Source organism: Protobothrops mucrosquamatus, unplaced genomic scaffold (assembly GCF_001527695.2).
Source record: "Protobothrops mucrosquamatus isolate PMUCROS unplaced genomic scaffold, P.Mucros_1.0 scaffold156, whole genome shotgun sequence".
NCBI classification, from domain to species: domain Eukaryota; kingdom Metazoa; phylum Chordata; class Lepidosauria; order Squamata; family Viperidae; genus Protobothrops; species Protobothrops mucrosquamatus.
Genome location: NW_015386520.1, coordinates 1,093,642 through 1,112,684, shown reverse-complemented (window position 1 = coordinate 1,112,684; position 19,043 = coordinate 1,093,642). Strand labels below are relative to the sequence as shown.

Sequence of the window (19,043 nt, the reverse complement as noted above, 5' to 3'; positions counted from 1 at the left end):
TCACCTACATCGTCCACAAGGGACGACTCGGGAACTCAACTCCTACCTCGGGCAGCTCACCTTTCCCCCTATGCCCAGGGGAAAGGTATCAAGCCGTTTGACAGCTGATGCAGGCTGTCAGAACGGCTTTTACGCAGAAACAGGCGGGAGCAGCAAACAGCTGCGTCCAGCGAAGGCGCCTGCCACCGGAAGTCCTCCACCATTTTTGTATTTCTGAGAAAGTTAAATAACTTGATATCAAAAGGGATCAGATTTTAAGTCACAATATTCCAAAAAGATCTTATTGCATTCTTTATATATAAAAAATAAATAAAAATCATGATGTGGAAATCAAATAACTGAGACTTTTCAAGAATTTTAGTAACAAAATGAACACTCCATATTCTTGTTTTTGTACAGGTTAACTATATGAAGGAAAATATTTATGTGAAATAGTTGAATAGGTAAGAATAAAGATTGCCTATCTGTTCTGATTTCACAGGTAGGCAGGTGGCCCACAGTGGAGCCAAAACAAGTGTGGTTGATGTACCTCTAATTGCACCATCTGCTTTAAATTCTACCACGGTGGTTACTACTGTATATCAAGAGCCCATCATGAGTCAAGGAGCTCCCCTAAGCAATGAGTCACAGACTCTAGTGAAAGAGGAGGAAGAGAAGAAGCAGTTAGATGAGGAACCAATGGATATGGTGGTGGAAAAGCAAGAGGATGCTGACAAGAATATCAGCCAAATATTGACTGACATCTCTGAAGCAAAAATGTCAGAAGAGTTAAAACCAATGGATACCGATAAAGAGAGCATAGTGGAATCTAAATCTCCAGAAATGTCAATGCAGGAGGACTGTGGTAGTGATATTGCCCCAATGCAGACAGATGAGCAGATTAACAAGGAACAGTTTGTGCCTGGTCCTCATGAGAAGCCATTATATGCTATTGAGCCGGTGACTCTAGAAGACCTACAGCTACTTGCAGATTTGTTCTATTTGCCCTATGAACATGGACCTAAAGGGGCTCAAATGTTACGGGAATTCCAATGGCTCAGAGCAAATAGCAGTGTTGTCAGTGTGAATTGCAAAGGAAAAGATTCTGAAAAAGTGAGTGACTCTTTTATTATCTTTTAGTATTATGGATGACACGATAGCAAAAAAAATACTAAGGAAACTTCTGGGATAAACTTGATGTAAAAAAACCATTGAGGAAAATGTGCATGCAGATAGATGGATGTTCATTTCCTTGTCCTGTAATTCTTAACCTTTACTCTCTAGTTACATTGAGCCTACAACTCCCAGAATTCTCTGCTATTAATGTCCAGTTCCAAACAAATAAGTCCAGTTAGGAAAGCCTACACTCTAGAGCAGCGGTTCAGTTGGATACCCAGCGCTGGGGTAAACCCCAGCTAGCTGGTAAAGTGCCCCCAGCGGTTCGTTCCGACAGGCGGTAAAAAAGGGGAAAAGGCCGCCCACGGAATGGAGGGAACTCGACCCGGTCGACCACCAGCCGGACGAGGCAGAGACGGCGAACGGTCGATGCGGAGCCGGCCGCGTCCCCCGCCTTCCACGCATGCATGGCGCTCCCGGGCAGGGAAAGTCCTCGACTTACGACCGGTTGGGTAGTCCTCGACTTACGACTGGTTTAGTCCTCGACTTACGATCGGTTTAGTCCTCGACTTACGACCAGTTGGGGGGTCGCAGCATTAAAAAGGTTGAGAACCACTGCTCTAGAGTTTGTCACACTGCATGAATTGCCAACTCCTTGGTTAACTGTTGATAGGTATGGAAGAGATAGATGAACTTTGGGTGAATCTTTCTTGGCAGGAGGGAAGCAAAGTGGATAGAATTAAGAACAGGTAGTCCTCAACTGATGACCAAAATTGAGCCCAAAATTTCCATTGCTAAGCAAGACAGTTGTTAAATGTGTTGTGCCCCGTTAAGTGAATCGTGGTTGTTAAGCAAATCTGGCTTCCTCTATTGACTTTGTTTGCCAGAAGCTAGCTGGGAAGGTTACAAATGGTGATCCTAGTGCAGCTGTCATAAATACATGTCAGTTGCCAAGCACTTGAATTTTGATCACATTACGGGGGATGCTGCAACAGTCGTAAATGTGAAAACCAGTCATGAGTTGTAACTTCGAATGGTTACTAGATGAATGGTTGTAAATTGAGGGCTACGTGTATGTGTGTGTGTGCATTTAACGGCTTGATAAAAACGGAATATAAATAACTTGAATGAATTTTATCAGATTGAAGAATGGCGTGGTCGAGCAGAAAAATTTGAAGAGATGTGTAGCTTGGTGATGGGAATGTTCACTCGTCTTTCCAACTGCGCCAACCGGACAATCCTTTATGACATGTACTCCTACGTCTGGGACATCAAGAGCATCATGTCAATGGTGAAATCTTTTGTGCAGTGGCTAGGTATGTTCTTTAGGAACCAGTTATAGTGGCAACTAGCATATATGTTTGTCTTCAATTAGCCCACGGGAAAAAGAGAATGTCAAATATTTTCATATCGGGATCACGTTGTACTTAAACTACTTCTGTTTTTGTGCATTATTTATGGTTTAATATTAAACTGGTAAAAAAAGCACAAGTGAACTTACACTGAATAGCTCTTGATTTATATATATTTTTTCCTTGGGCTAATTAATCTGAAAGTTATATCTCTGAAATATGAGCGTTGACTCAGACTGAATGCACACTGGACTACATTATTTAGAATTTTCAGGCTTCTAGCAGAATTGGAAATGACACTATGAAATGTGACCATACCTCAGCTGTCTGCTGCTTGCTCTGTTTCAATAATGTTATTGCTGTCTTCAACAGAAGAGTTGCAGATGTGACCTTTCACTGGGCTTGGCCAAGAGGGAGCCGAGCTTTGTAGCCTTTCTTTGCGCATGCGAGCTTTAGCATAAGGCTATTCTGGTGCAAAAGTGATTTGCTTTGACACTTGCAAGGAGCCTAATTTTTGGGCAAGGGTAAGAAATTACAGAGCTCTGGAGTCTGCTTTTATGCTAGACTGGTGGTTTCTGAAGCCAAAACCAAGAGCTATTTTTTTTTTGTCTGCAGCTTTTTAAAAATTAAATATTTTTGGGAATAGCACCAGCATGGCCTGGGTTCCTCTAGTGACCTCATTTCACTTTCAGGTTTCAATCCAGCTGTAAGGAAATACGCTGTGGACTTGTTTGATGTACACAGCAGGCAGCAAAACTGATGGTTTCTTGTCACCATTTCTGTAGTAGTCACAAATATCTTCATAAGCTCACTACTCTCTATTAGATCAGCCTACAGTTCTTGGATCACATAAGTCATTAAGATTATATAAATAGTTGCATAAAGTAGAACCTTGGGTTGAAACTTAAAGATAGCCCACACTTTTGAGCTTTTAGTGTGTAGAATGTTTGCAATGGGAGTAATTTTTCCCAGATAAAAAAAGGGAATCATTCAGAGTTAGAACATTATAGTAGCACACATTGTGTGAATACATTTTTGTGAAGAATTTGACTTATTTTGCTTCCATGTTCACCTTGGATTAGGTTTAGAGATTATATGTAATTTACAAGAAAAGAACAAGAAAATAGCATTAGGCAATCCTTATTGCCTTTAAAATATTTTTTTCTATTATAAAGACAAAAAGAGATATACAAGTTAGAAATAGTTACACAGTTGGATAAAAAAGTTATTCTCTGACAATTCATTAAACATTGTCAGCTAACTTGCTAAGGCAAAAACAGCACTGCATGGATATGTAGGTTAAGATTATGATTTCTCTTCAAGCTAAAATGTCTCTGCAATTACTTTACTGAAATTCAGTGACAAACTAACCAAGTCAAAAGATTAGGCTTGTTAAACAGAAGATAAAAGCTAAATTTGTTTTTTAAAGATAATGGGGGCCAATATAAGAGACTAGAAATACAAAATTTCCATATGATAGAATTGTATACTGAGGGGAATTTCCTAGAACAACTAATTCAACCCCCGCCATGTGTAGGAAAATCAGTTAAACTATATGTAAGAGATGGCTGTCCAGTCTCTTCTTAAAAACCTTCCGGGATGGTGAACCCACAGCCTCAACAGATAGACTGTTTCAGCTTCCAGATTTTTAGAAATACAGAGTAAGCAATCTAAATTGACAAATATATGCTGCTCATAGCATGCTGTGCAATTTCATAAGTGAAAATACAGGCACACAGCAAGTCATGGTATCCCTATACAACATAGAAATAGTGGCATTGTTTTCATAGGGTGGAAATCAATGGATTGAGCATGGGATTCCAAAATACAAGGCAATATTATTTGAAGTAACTGAATAATACGCATTACCTTCTGAATAAAAGATGCTGGGAGCCCATGTGGGCATTAAAATCAAGACTAAAGTTACCTAGCAATAATTTTCTTAATGAACTAAGTATGTCATTCTATTTTACTGTGGAGCTAAACCAGACAGAACTGTAATAGTAAGTAAAATAGGTTCTCAAGCTACTAATTGATTCTTGAAAAATAAAATTTAAATCCAAAGGCTTAACAAACAAAATTTAAAATAAATAAAATACACTAGAATATACATTATTTTATATTTTAGCCATACAGGTTGCTCCACTTGGTGCTCTTTGACAGTAATTGATCACCAATTTTGTGCATTTCATGTTCTACTCTACACTTTACCCATACAAAGGGTTAAATAAATGGTGAATTCTGACTGATACCAATGGTTACTGATTTTTAGTTGATATCATTTATATAATAAAACATAGATTTTTAGTTATAACAACACAAAATATTAAACTGCAATGTACAAAAAGTTAAATCGGAACAGTATCAGTGAACGTTCAAATGCTTAGTGGTCCACTGAAGGCTGATTTTCTTACTTTTTCTTGCAATCCAGCTAGCATTCAGTTTATATAACTAGCGTAGATAATTCTACTATGGATTACTAATGCCTTCTACTATCTTCTTCCCCAATGTGTGCAGATGGGAGAATCTTCAGCACAAGTGTCTACTGCTATTGGATGGACCACGCCAGATGCTTTCAGCGGGTCGTGATTAATAAATTTAACATGGGAAAGTTCTGATTGTGAGGCAGCTCAGATTAGGGTTGTAGGCATGGGCTGAAGTCACATTTGCGCAGCGACTTAGGCATTAACTTTTGATTTTCATTCATACAGCTCTTCATTCATGCAGCTCTATAAAATGTACAATAGTTGAAGTGCTAGTTACAGTGTAATCTCAAAGGAGAAATATTTCAAGTTATCTGTGAAGGGGTTCTGTATAAAGTCTCCATATATGAGAGACTGGCAAATAGAAGCAGTTGAAGCTCAAACTGTGCTCTTTGGGTCACTTCAAGCTTGCTGTGTTAAAGGCTTGCTTTTATAATTTGAAACCAAGGAACAATATCTAGCTTGATTCGCTTTGAGACTGCCTGGCTAGCATGATGTGTGTGACTACTGATCTGAGATTGTTACTTGAACAGGAAGTAGATTGCTGTCCACAAGAAGAAACAAACTTGCGCAGCTTATCTTATCAGAAAACTAGATGGGTGATATACTCTTCACATCATTTATTTATCTCCTCTTTGAGAGCTTAATTATACTGATTGGTTTTCTAATGTCTTAAACAGAATTTTCCTCAGAATTGAGTCACAGTTTAAAGTTTATAGCTTCATCCTTGATTATGCCAAAAATTATAAAGGCATATGGTAAGGCTGGCTGTCAGAAATTACACCGTTTCTAATATAATTGTGGAGTAATTGTAACTGAAGCCATTGTTGCCTTTCTTAATAATGAAGTATATGCTGTGTTGTGTGGTTGAGAAGTAGATAGTATTGGTTTCTAATCTCTGAAAAAGAGGTTTTTGTTCTGCATAGCTGTTTGGGCTATATTATCGCATACCAGACCTAGTTTTCTGGCAAGATTCAAACCATATGAACATGTGACTTCAGACAGGTCCAAGTATTTTTAAAGGGCTGTGGTAATGGCTAGTAACTGTACGTCCCTTACTGGGTGAAACCAGACACTTGTTTCCTTATATGTTGTATATATCATGTACCTGTATCAAATGGAGCAGCTTTTAGCAGTAGTAGGCTGTCTGCGCTCTAAAGCTATCATTGTAACATTCTTTTGATTTTATTAATAAAGAAGACAAGCGCCTTATGATTAGGAAGCTATGTACTGTGCAACATTATTACAGCCCAGCAAGCTCTTGGATAATAGCTCAGTTAGAGAGCTTTTCCCACAAATATGTGTTAGCTTGTTGGACATTTTAGTATCTCAGGACAATCCCCCTTCTCGTAACATTCTCCGCTTGGATCTGATCTCCACAGGGTGTCGTAGTCAATCTTCAGCACAGTTCTTAAGTGGAGACCAAGAACCCTGGGCCTTTAGAGGTGGTCTAGCAGGAGAGTTCCAGGTATCAATATGAATTCACAACTGAATGACATTGTCTTTGTTTGAGAAATCTTTTTTTTTTTTTTTTTTGCACATCGGAGGGCTGGAAGGCTTGGTCTGCCGAAGGCTTTCTGGTTCAAACCCCAAATAGCCTGATAGGTTGTTTTAAAATAATTTTCCTCCCATTTCTACAGTAATATCCCAAGGAGATGCTGCCATTCCCACGCGCATGCGAAGCGCAGCGGCTTTAGTTGTACATTTCACATTGTTTCTTTGCAGGTCGCACAGCGTTTTTATCTGCGCCCGCAATTGCACAATGCGCGCCTGCTTGTCTTCCAATGAGAACTCCATGAGCAAAAAGATCGTGATGTAGTGTAGTTAAGAACTCTTTCAAAGCAAACATTGTTTGCATTCTTGACAAATCGATTGGAAAATCAGTTTTAAAAGTTGGTTTTTTCTTCTGTGTTTGAATTTGCTCATGGACTTTTCAGGGGCTTACTTTCTTCCCCCTCACAGGTGCTCTCTGCGCACAGCCAATTGAGTCAGCACGTTGTTTTGGGTTAGTGTCTCTGGCCAGTTAACCCTCTTCAGACCAAACCTTTCCTCCTGACACATGGCTATCTTATGCTGAGAACATAGATGAGATTTGGCAAGATAATACTAAAGCAAAAAATGAGTTTAATGTTAAGTGCTGTAACAGTTGTGTATCTTAGACTTCTATTCAGATAAAATGGTCCTTACGTTTGTAAAGCCTGCAAAACCCTATCTTCCTCTGGGGTGCCTGCAATACCAAAAGTTATCTTGGGAGTCTGCAGTGCGCACCCAAGAATGTATTGTCTCTTGCTTCTCACTTACATTAACTTTTTATTTTCACAGCGTTTGCTGCCTATTGAAGGAGCAAATGACCTCTTCTTTCAGCCTCCTCCTCTGACTCCTACTTCCAAAATCTACACCATCAGGCCCTATTTTCCTAAAGATGAGGTAACCTAAATTCTTTTGTGGTCTTATGAAAACTCGATTTTTGAGAGAACATCTTAATCTAGGCAACTGTTTCCTTTTTCCAGAGTCCTTAGAATGCCTGGGAAATGTATGGCTTGAATAGGAAAGGTTATTATTGAAGTAAGTTTAAATGATGCACTCCAGGTTCATTGTAAATAACATGCAGTCCTGGCATTATTTATGCCAAAATTTTCCCAAATTGTAGAATATAGTTAGTTTGCTGTTATTATTTCTAAAAAAATTGTAAGTATTCTTGATCCTTTGGCTGATTGCCTTCATAATACACCTGAATCAGAACTTCACATATCCCTGATACTTCTTTGAAAACTAAGTCTGAACGTTTTTAATGTTGAGTTTTGTAATGCCAAATCAAAGAAGGTGGAAGACTAATGTTGTACATCAATATCCTTTCAATTCTGTCCAGTGAATTTCAATGCTGAGTGGAGTTTTCAAGAGTAATTAATTTATATTACATTCTATTGTCAGTAGTTGCAATATCTGTGAAATATGAATTGTTACAGAACCATGACTCTAACAAATGAGCATGTCTGTTTCATATTGGAATAGTATGACTCCCAAAGAAAAATAACATGCTGTCACAGAGTTTAAATATATTTTTATGTATTGTGTCTTTAGGCATCAGTGTACAAGATTTGTAGAGAAATGTACGATGATGAAACTGATCAGCCTTTTCACAGTCAACCAGATCTAATTGGAGACAAGTATGTATTATTTTGACAGAAATTTGATTGTATTGGGTATATATTCTATTTGTACAGCATTGTATACCTCTTCCTATCAAAAACTGTAATACAATTCATTGTATATTACATTTGTGCATTGTGACATTTTTGTAGTTTTCACAGCTATGGTGACACGGGGTTAACTAATTAATGGTCATACATTACAAATGTTTAAGATTCTCGTTTCTGAAAGCAACTAAAAATCTCAGAGAAAAAGCCCTAAAAGTTTTAAATCATGTATCTGACTATTAAATACTTAGGAATTAGAAGCAAACAAATTTATATAGCATGAACTATGAATATAATATAAACATTTCTCCTGAAGTTAAACTTTGGATGACTTTCAAAGCCTAATACTGCAGTTAACTTAGAGAGAACTATTTACTTCACATTGCTAAGTTGAGGTAGGGATATATAGTTATTATAGGGTTGTGTTTCCAACCCCAAAATGCTTCTGTGTGGAATATCCAGGCATCAATCCAGGCATCGGCCACCTGAAACTAGTTGCTCCATGCATTTTGGGGTTGGAAGAGAAGGATATAGGTAAGATTGTCAGCTGTGGTTAAAGGATGATGATAAAGGAAAGTGTTGGGAATCAGGAAGGAGTGTGCAAATTGGTTGGATATACCAAGCTAGAATTCAGGAGTGGCACTAAGAAAAGGTGGGGAACGGAAGCTGCTGGAAAGATAGGTAGATGAACCTGTGCATGTGGCGTACAGAAGGGAGTGGGAGAAAGGGTCTTGCTTTATTCATTTAGTAAGACCCATCCAGATTTATTTTTTCAGAGAAAACCTGATATGTTCTGAGTTTCAGTTTGGCTAAACAGTTCAGCCAAACTTCAAGGCACAGCATTTTTCACATTTGAAACAAAACATTTGCCATGTCATGCAGACCCCTGATTCATTGACTCTCACCTCACTAGGTTATCCTTGTTGCTACATTGGTTTAACTTACAAAATTAATTAGTGAGTGGAAATGTGAAAGAGCCATATTAGAAAAGAAGTTAAATTATGGGTGTATACAGGTTTTAATAACAAAGATTCATATTAAATAAGTTTGATTTCTGAAATATAATCATGCAAAGTTATTTCATTATTAAGTATTTGGCTTAAGTAGGATTATTAGTTTTAGTCCCTAACTGGAACATTTGAGATTTCTCTCAACTAATATCTATTGCTTTGTTATTTTTCTGCTAAATGCTTTTCTTCAAGTGGAATGTCTTGCTAGAGTGGTATGCATATCTTGCAGTTATAATTGTTCAAATCTTCTGTCACTGTTCCATATCATATCAGGGACTTAATATTAGAATGTTGAGATCAACAAAATGCTGGTACAAAAGGCAGATATTTTATTAAAAATTCACTCTTCAGAAATTTCTTTCATGTTAATATAATTTAGGGGAAACGGATTGTTGTGCTATTCTTTAGTAGATCTAGCTTTACTATTTTACTTGTCCTTTCCCTTTTTATGCTTGATCTAGACAGTTTCAAGTTTAAGAAATGACTAGTTCAAATCTGTTTTCTTACTATCTAAGCTAAGGCAACTTTTTCCGAATGCTCTTTAAATCCACTTTGGCGCGTGTTTTCCTGAACTGGTATGGCCTCATCTTCTCTTTTTGCCATTACCTCTACAGTTTTTTCAAAATTTCCCATAAGATATTACCAGATCCTTTAAGTTTTTAAATATGCAGTTTCATCAGAAAGCATAACACATATCCTACTAGCCTTTAATCATACAGTAACAGAATGTTTTTGGTTTGAAGGTGTTGTGTAATATGCACAGGTTTTACTGATTTCATTCATTAATTCAGATCTTCCACATTTTGTTCCCATGCGTTACATCAGTGGTTTTGCTTTTCTGTGGATGTGTTTTGCTGCTGTTGTCTATTATTTAATGTAGTTTTTGTGATTTAAGTTTTTGTTGCTTTTGGTCTCATTCACTATTCCTTTCCTCTCAGGCTGGTGGGTGGCTTGCTTTCTCTGAGTCCAGATTACTGCTTTGTTCTGGAAGATGAAGATGGCATCTGTGGTTATGCACTGGGTACTGTTGATGTAACCCCTTTCATTAAGAAATGTAAAATTGCCTGGATTCCTTTCATGCAGGAGAAATATAGCAAGCCAAGTGGCGATAAGGAACTATCAGAGGCTGAGGTTAGTCATGTCAGTTTATGTATGATTCAAACAAGTAATATGAGTACATGCCTCAGTGGGAACAATTTATGCAGGTCCTTTCCAATGTTAAATTTTAGACTTACAGAGTTTATTATTGCATATGATAAAAAGTTACTACCGTGTTTCTCCGAAAATAAGACCCACCCCCAAAATACGCCCTAGCCTGATATTCTGGGATGGGCCTAATATAAGCCCTGCCCCCAAAATAAGCCCAGGGGGATGGGCGTGGCTAGCACAAGAGGTGGTGAGCGCGCGGGAGCCGACAGTGTCCAGCAGCAGCTGAAACCCACCAAGTCCTTGGCGCAGCGCAGGTATGTCCGAGCACAAAGGAGGCAGGCAATTCTGGTGCAGCCAAGCCAAGAGATGGTGGGACAGAGTGGGTGGCGCTTCGGGATCACCTGCCTCCCCCCCCATGTGCCTCTGCCTCCCTCTGCTGCCGGTACCGCCCCTCAAGCCTCCCACGAGCCAGATGGCTGCACAGCACATCCAGATTGCCTGCCTCCCCCTATGCCTCTGGCTCTGCCACACACTTTTTGCCCAGAGGGAGACTGGAAGCTTCGTCTGCTTGCAAATGGGACGCTATTAGCTCCGTTTCAAAGCGCCCCATTTGTAAGCAGACAAGGCTTCCAATCTTTCTCTGGGTGAAAAGTGTTTTGGCGCCTAAGGGGTACTTGGGAATGGAGCAAATCGCTGTTTCCAAGTGCCCCCATAGGCGCCCAAACACTTTTCGCCCAGGTGGAGAAATGACGGAGACTGGAAGCTTTGTCTGCTTGCAAATGGGGCGCTTTGAAATGGAGCGATTAGCGAATAGATCAGTGGTTCTCAACCTTTTTAATGCCGCGACCCCAACCGGTCGTAAGTCAAGGACTAAACCGGTCATAGGTTGAGGACTAAACCAGTCGTAAGTCGAGGACTAAACCGGTCGTAAGTCGAGGACTACCCAACCGGTTGTAAGTCGAGGACTTTCCCTGCCCGGGAGCGCCGCGCATGCGTGGTTCCGCCCCCTGCGCCGGCCGAGGCGTAGCTGGCAAGCGGCAGAGACGGAGCAGGCCGACCACCAGCTGGCCCAGCCCAAGGGAGGTAAGGCACCCACCGGAAAAGGGGAAAAAAATAGCGGACAAAAAAATGGCGGACAAAAAAATGGCGGACAGCCTTGCTTGGCGACCCCCGTGAAATGGTCGATCGACCCCAAATGGGGTCCCGACCCACAGGTTGAGAACCACTGGAATAGATGAAGCTTCCAGTCGTCATTTCTCCATTCGGGCAAAAAGTGTGTCTGCCCTGGGAAGCCCTTGTAAGTCATTGCGACTGCGGGCAAGCAGATGGAGGGAGCAGGCGAGCGGCTGCAAAATAAGACATCCCTTGAAAATAAGACCTAATGGGTCTTTTGGTCTAAAAAAGAATATAAGACCCCACGGTATAAATTAATTCAGCTCTTTGCCTCAAAAAATCTTTATTAATATATATATATCCTCAGTTCACTGTTTGAATTTGAATTGAAGAGGTTGGATTTCATTCTTAAAAATTACCTTGAATTATTGTTTGTCATAGCAACCATTTTTATACGTATATGTAACATTTTCCACAAATGGAGCAGTTGATTTTGAGTGGCCCAGGAAGAAATAATTCAGCATGAGGGGAAATGGAGAAAAAGCCAGGGCCTGATGGCTGTAGGGAGGCACAGGGAAAATGGGAACTCTAGTGGAACACGGTCCTCAATTTACAACAATTTGTTCAATGATTGTTCGAAGTTACAGTGGCATCAAAAAGAATGACTTATGACCAGTGTTCACATCTCCAACCATTGCAGCATTCCATGGTCGCGTGATCAAAATTTGGGCGCTTGGCAACTGGATTGTATTTATGACAGTTGGACTGTCCTGGGGTCATGTGATCACCATTTGTAACCTCAGCCGGCTTCAAACAAGCAAAAGTCAGTGGGGAAAGCCAAATTTGCTTAGTGTATGATACACTTAACAACTGCAGTAACTTACTCAACAACTATGACAAAAAGTCGTCGAATGGGACAAAACTCACTTAATTGCCTTGTTTAACAACAAATTTTGGGCTCGATTTTGGTCGTAAGTTGAGGATTACCTGCATGCTATGTTGGGAGTACTAAGAGAAGTGAGTATATGCACCTGCATTGCCCTATTTCCTCCTGAATTTTGTTTGTATTTGTATATTATAGAAAATCATGCTGAGCTTTCACGAGGAGCAAGACGTTCTGCCAGAAACATTCCTTGCCAACTTCCCATCACTGATAAAGATGGATATTCATAAAAAAGTGACAGATCCAAGTGTCGCTAAAAGCATGATGGCCTGCCTACTTTCCTCTCTCAAGGCAAATGGTAAACTGCTGTTGTTGCATTTCAAGTTACCGAGGTATTAAGAGCAGTAATTACATTCTGCAGTTCAGGAAAAGTCATAACTTTACACACTTAAATATCAGGTAGGGAATGTAAATAATCAGGAATGTGCAAACCATATTCCTTGCTTATTGATACTTTCAGCACAGAGTAAAGAGGTCAGATTTGTAATCTAGGAGTGATATGTAATATTCATGTTTAAATTATCATAGTGAGTTTCACATGAAACTATTTTCCAGAAATGTTTAGAAATAGCAACGGTTCCAGAATTCAGTAGTTCATTTTCTTACGATGCTTGCCTTCAGTAACATGAGGAAGACTTATTATTGTGTGCCTCTCCATCACATTATCTTAAAGTCTATCTTGGAAAGCCTCCTTCTGCATCTGAGATTATCAAGAGAGGGTCAGTGGTTATAATATTCATGTGGAACAGTGTTCCCAATTTACTTATGTATCTTGGTTCAGATGGACTTTTAGCTACTTAACTTCCTTTGGAGTTGTAAATACTAAAAGGCACCCGTCAATAATATTGCCAGTGAGCTCTTGGAAGATTTGTTCTTATTGACTTTTTGTCAAAAACTATTGCAATGGAATAAATTGCATTTGATGTTTCCATTCACAAATATGGACATCTGTAATATGTAACAATCTAGAGTTGAATCATTGCTGATACTAAATCATGATAGTTTATGCATTATGCATTTTCTTTGGATTACCAGTTCTTTTAATATATAAAAAAAGAAACAAAAAGCCCAAAGAGGCTATCAAGAACATACACATAATAGCAAAGGCAAGGATTTGGGGATTAAATACAGAAAACTCTCAATTGATACAGAAAAATGTTGTGACTCTGCAGGTTGGAATTAATATACCATATCACCGTTGTATGTCCCGAATAGCTATATATTTCACATTTGTTTCTTCAGCTTTTGAGAAGGCCTAGGTCCATGATTTAACTGAGGTGCATAATCCAGTTAAAGCTAGTTCCATATGCCCAAGAAGTCTGAACTTTATGTTTTACAGAAAATCCTGAAAAAAAAGTTCCAGAGCACTTTATAAGAGCTCCAGGCATGTCTGAAGCGACTTTCTGGATGCTTGGCAATTTCATGAAGACTGAAAAACTTATCATTCTGCTGTGCATGATTGGAATTTTGATCAAACTATAGGACTGAATGTAAAATGATCTATGCTGTTCTGTGTTCAGTCACCAGTCTAGATTCTCTCTGCTTCTACTTTCTTACCAAATGTCTTCGTTTGATTTTATTCATTTGCAAATCTCTCGTTTCCTTTTTTTTAGGTTCCCGTGGGGCTTTCTGTGAGGTGAGACCAGATGATAAAAGAATCCTGGAATTTTACAGCAAACTGGGATGCTTTGAAATAGCTAAAATGGAAGGTTTTCCAAAAGATTTTGTTATCCTTGGAAGAAGTTTGTAGGGGATTTTTTTAGTGAGCATGTTGAGACTGTAGCCAACTAACAGTTGGAGAGTAGTGAGCCTGAGTTTTGTTACTGTCTGCCCTTTCAATGGCAGAAGTCAGCTGGCCTGACAGGAAAGAACCACCCATTATTACACTCTCCCGTATGCTGCTGAAAACAGTTTGAAGAATGGTTACCGGTCATCATTTCCTGGTCTTACGCAAAGTGCCAAGGGATACTGCATAGCTTCAGGAAAAGATTCACAAGAACTCTCAAAGAAGGATTGGGGGCTTTTCCATCTCTGTATGCAACAGAAAGGTCGACTCCTTTGTATCGTGAAGTGGGATGCAACATGGAAGTGGGATCTTGTATAGAGAAACACAGGGTACCTGTGCAGGTCATTTTATGAAAGATGAATGATAACTCATGGTTGTGTTGGCTGTTTTGCTTATTAGTAAGGAAATGGCCAGCTCCTCTAAAGAAAATTGATTAAGCTTTGTGCTTTGTAGGGATAAAATTGTGCATTTGTCTATGGGGTCAGTGGCAGAAATGTAAATTTCAGTGTGTAAATATATACATATATAGATATATAGATATATATAAACTTGCTTAATGCTGACGCTTTGTGTTTAATTGTTTTTGTAATTATTTTGCTTTCCAAAGCAAAGTGTAATTATTCTGAGACAGCACCTTCAGTTTCAAAAAACAAAACAGAGGCTCAGGCTTATTTCTGGTCAAGTCTGCTATGTTTCATGTCCTTTACTAGAATGCCAGTTTGAAGCTGATCTAGAGGGATCAGTCCTTTAGAGAATGAATTTTCAGTAAATGGGTAAATATTGCTTCCTACCAAGAAAATAAAAACTTATTGACAGTCACTCTAGTGATAGCTACTGAGTTGCTCAGCTGTGCTCAATAAGTGGATGGACAAATATTACAACCTTAGCTCCCCATTCTTCCCTTTTCAGTCTTATTAAATCAGGGTCTTCAAGTCATACGTATTTGTTACAGACTTCTGGGGGGGGATAACAAATAGCACATTTTATATATTATTATTTAATTATTACCTAATTTTAATATTACTGCCTGTTCCAAACATTTACGGTTTTTACTGCAATCTGACAAACTATGCAGTTGTAGGAGGGATGATGGATGACTCTTTTGTTCTAAGAAGCTGTTAGCCAACATAATGCTTCATTATTTTCACCTACTACAATAAACTATTTTTGTTTCCTTTGAAACTATATCTTTTTAGTAAAGATAGAAATTGAACTGATCTTGTTTTTTTGTTTGTTTTTTTTAAATGAAATTCCATACACTTTTTAACTGGCATTTTACTGTCGTTTTAATTTGCGCCCATTTCATAGAAGCTAGCGTTTGGCCTTGGTTATATTTGCTTATTGATATTTGATTTTGACTGAATGAAAAGCAGAAAATTTCAGCTGCAGCAAATACATTTCATTTGAGGAGCAAAACAATGGACAAAAGGACTTTCATGTTTTTTTTTATGCTTTTGAGTGAATGTTAAACAGCCACTTCATTTGGTTTTAACTAGGTACCGTGTGTGTATACAGTAGTTGGAATTATTGCAATTTTGTGGGGAGAGGGCATCTGGATTTTTATACTGTTAAATATAAATTTATCACTGTTATAAGTTAATTGTGTGCATCTTGAAAGTTTGAGTCAGTCGCTTGCTCTGAGTGTTATCAAGTGTAGCACTGACACAACTTTCAGAGACGGTATCAGTTTTCATTGCATACAGTTGGAATGCAATTTTCATGACTGTCTTTAGGTCTGCTGTATCTGTAGCAAAACAACAGATTGTAAAATTGTATTTGGAAACCATGTGAAAAATAGAATAAATTGCAAAGTCAATGTAAAGGCATGTTTTGGTATAATGTTAGAGAATGAGGAAAATTAGTGGAGAAAAATAATTTTCCTGTTGTGTTTTATAACTGTCTAATGATTGTATGGTAGCAATGAACAGTTCATATTTTGGCTCCACGTTGCAGGTTTGGATATAGCAAATCTGCCTCTTGTGTTCATTTCTCTTGGGCGTGCTGTTCTGTAAATACAGATGAACATTACTGAAGGCTACTGAAGTAGGTGTTTATTCTTATTGAGATTTCACAAATAATACTTTCTAATTTAAAAGAGAATAGTAATTCCGGGTAATAATGGTCCTTTACCACTATATGCGATCAAGACCACTGCTCACAGCACACCTCCAAAGCCCTAAAAAAGCCTCCAAAGACCCATCAATTATTAATTTTCAATGTGACAGAATGAAAAATGAGAGTAAAATGTTAGTGCTTTATTAATTAAATGAAAATGAATTCTACTTTTTTTTTTTTTGCTCCAAATAATACGGACCCTGGTCTGCCGATAGGAGAAAATATTGTAGCTTAGGATTGAGCTGTGGGGTCCTTGGTGCTCTTTGAGCTTGGTTGCTTTCTTGCAGACTTCATTACCAAACTAGGTAACATCATCAGTGCTAGTAGTGATGATGTCTAGTTTGGTAATGAAATAAATGTCTGCAAGAAAACAACCAAGTTCAGGGACCCTAGTGGTCAAAACCTAACCATAACTCTGTGTTGAAGTTTATATTTTGCCCGATAGTTCTAGATAGCAGAAAGAAAAATAAAGGAGGTGGGGGAAGCTGTGTAGGGACTGATACTTAATACTAGCCCTATCTTTTTGATTCCATTTTAGTTGATATGTTTTCAAACCGTTGGATTCCCTAATTACTAGATAAGAGAAAGAGAAAATTCATATAATATGTCTGGATTATTTTTTTAATTCACCCTAGAATTAAATATTTTAGCATGATGAATGGAATATTTAATGAGTAAATTTTATTGTAGGTTAAATTTCTATTAAGATAGTAGAAATGTGTTACATATGAATTAACATTTGTGATATATATATATCATTTTGCTGCCATTTCTGTCCTGCAGTACAGGGGACATTGTGGTAAACATCAGCACACTTTGCAATGCAAGTCAGTTCATTAGCCTATGCTGGTTGGGAATTACAGAAATTGTAGCCTTAACACATCCAGATAGCTGGTTTAGCCAATTAAGCAAGGACTTCAAAGGCATCAAACGAAGTTTCATTTGCCTCGTTTGGATCGCAAATATGTCAGTTGCTCAATTTTCCAGATTAAGCTGTTTTATATATCATATTTTTTATCTTCAATTTCATACTGTTCAAACAGAAAAGCATTTTTTGTGGAAAATTGCCTTCTTGGACTTCATAAAGGTTGGGAATAGTATTAACTAGATTATGTGAAATTGAAACTGTCATGTTGCTCTTTTGTCATTTGTTTGATTTTTCTTGTTCTATATTTTTAGTTCCTATTTCTAAGTTTAATAAAATATTTGACTTGGAACTTGGGGATTGAATAGGTATTTTTTACTGACCCAAGTATTTATTCCTTGAATGTCTTCCTTCTATGCTGCAGTCTGTACCAGGAAAGATAGTTAGAAAACTAGACTTAGATCACAATGTCATGCAGAAGTCAATTGGTAATTATTGTCTTCAGTTGGGGGTCAATTCAAGCATTTTAACATGCTTTTCAGCATAGAGTAGAAAGTTGAAAACTAATGAGCCTGCCTATTACGGTCATGATGGTCATAAAGCAGGTCATCCCTGACCACTCTGATTTTATGACCTTTAATTTGTGGTGGTTGTTAAAACACTATTGATCATTAAATGAATCTGGTCATTAAGCGAATGCATTTGCTGTGGGATGTTTTTGCTGAACACTAGAAGTAAGTAAATGCTGGTTTTTGGCAAAAATTTAAATCACAGTCATGTCACTGTGACACTAAATACCAATAGGTGTGGGCTGGTTGCTGAGTGCCTGAAATGCAGCCATGACGGGGGGGGGGGGGGTCAGCGGCTGTTAGAACTTTGGAACCAGGTCATAAATACCTTTTGGAGACTCTGTCATAACTTTGAATGGTCTCTAAGTGACCAGTCATTAATCAAGGACTACCGATATGGCAGTCCCTGGGTAAAGAACGAGTTCTGTTCCCTAACTCTGTCTTTAATCCAAATTTGTATTTAAATCAGAACAGGTTTAACGTACCTGTACTGTATATCAGGAATAAATAACAACAAAGTTATTTACAATTTTTTTTGTAAAGGTTCAACTTATAACGTTTATACGTTATAAGTTTTTTTTATAGATTTTATATCTTAAAACTGAATTATATAGGAGACAGACTTCCAGCAAGGAAAACTTGTTAAATTCAGTCTTCAGAGAAAGTTGTAAGGTGTTTTTAGATGTTTGAATAAAATGACATGGACGTAGAATTGCAACTGTGTTTTCTGTGTTACTTCTTACTTTTAAAACAGAACAAAGAATTCTGAAGAAGAGCGAAAGAAAAATGAACAAACAGATACAAAACAAATGTATTCCATATATTAACAAGCTGGGCAAGTTAAAGCATTTCTGTACCAAGAAAAGGACAGGGCAGTCTGAGAAAGGAGAATGGAGAGGGTGTCTGTGGATAGAGTAACTTGTATCCCACTTCTGTGGAGATTTTGCCAATATTTGGTGGTAGTTTCAAGCCTCAAATTATGAATAATTATTATAGAGCTATTGTGTGGAGTTGGATTTTTTATTATATTGAGTAAAGAGATCAAATAAGGGAAGACGCCCCCGCCATGAGTACTCGGGAGATAAGTTGGGACAGAAAGACAATACAATATGTAATTTATATTTGTTATACAGTATAATGGATTTCTCAATCCAGATTGATGAAAATAATGGAACGAAGGTAGACTTCACAAATCAAGTTCAATTGCAAACATCCTGCTCCTTTGTTTTTCAAAATTCACAGGACTTTGTTTGACAGAGCAGGAAGGAAACTGCTTTGCTACCAGGAAGAATGTGATGGCTGCTTTTGCCAGTGGTATGAGAGTCTCTTCCATCTATTGAGATGGGAAGGCATAAACCAGCTAGTA

At 38.2% G+C, this 19,043-nt stretch overlaps 1 protein-coding gene across 1 annotated transcript in view; it reads left to right on the top strand.

Moving 5' to 3' along the window:
* Positions 1-16,385, top strand: part of OGA (O-GlcNAcase) — a 36,292-nt gene extending 19,907 nt beyond the window's left edge. Inside the window, exons 9-16 of the mRNA XM_015813442.1 lie at positions 482-1,092; positions 2,237-2,411; positions 6,313-6,398; positions 7,253-7,357; positions 8,012-8,097; positions 10,076-10,268; positions 12,481-12,640; positions 13,956-16,385. Of these exons, the coding sequence (XP_015668928.1) occupies positions 482-1,092; positions 2,237-2,411; positions 6,313-6,398; positions 7,253-7,357; positions 8,012-8,097; positions 10,076-10,268; positions 12,481-12,640; positions 13,956-14,092 (1,553 nt within the window). The 3' untranslated portion in view covers positions 14,093-16,385. The remainder of the gene's footprint in view (positions 1-481; positions 1,093-2,236; positions 2,412-6,312; positions 6,399-7,252; positions 7,358-8,011; positions 8,098-10,075; positions 10,269-12,480; positions 12,641-13,955) is intronic.
* Positions 16,386-19,043: the final 2,658 nt, after the last annotated feature.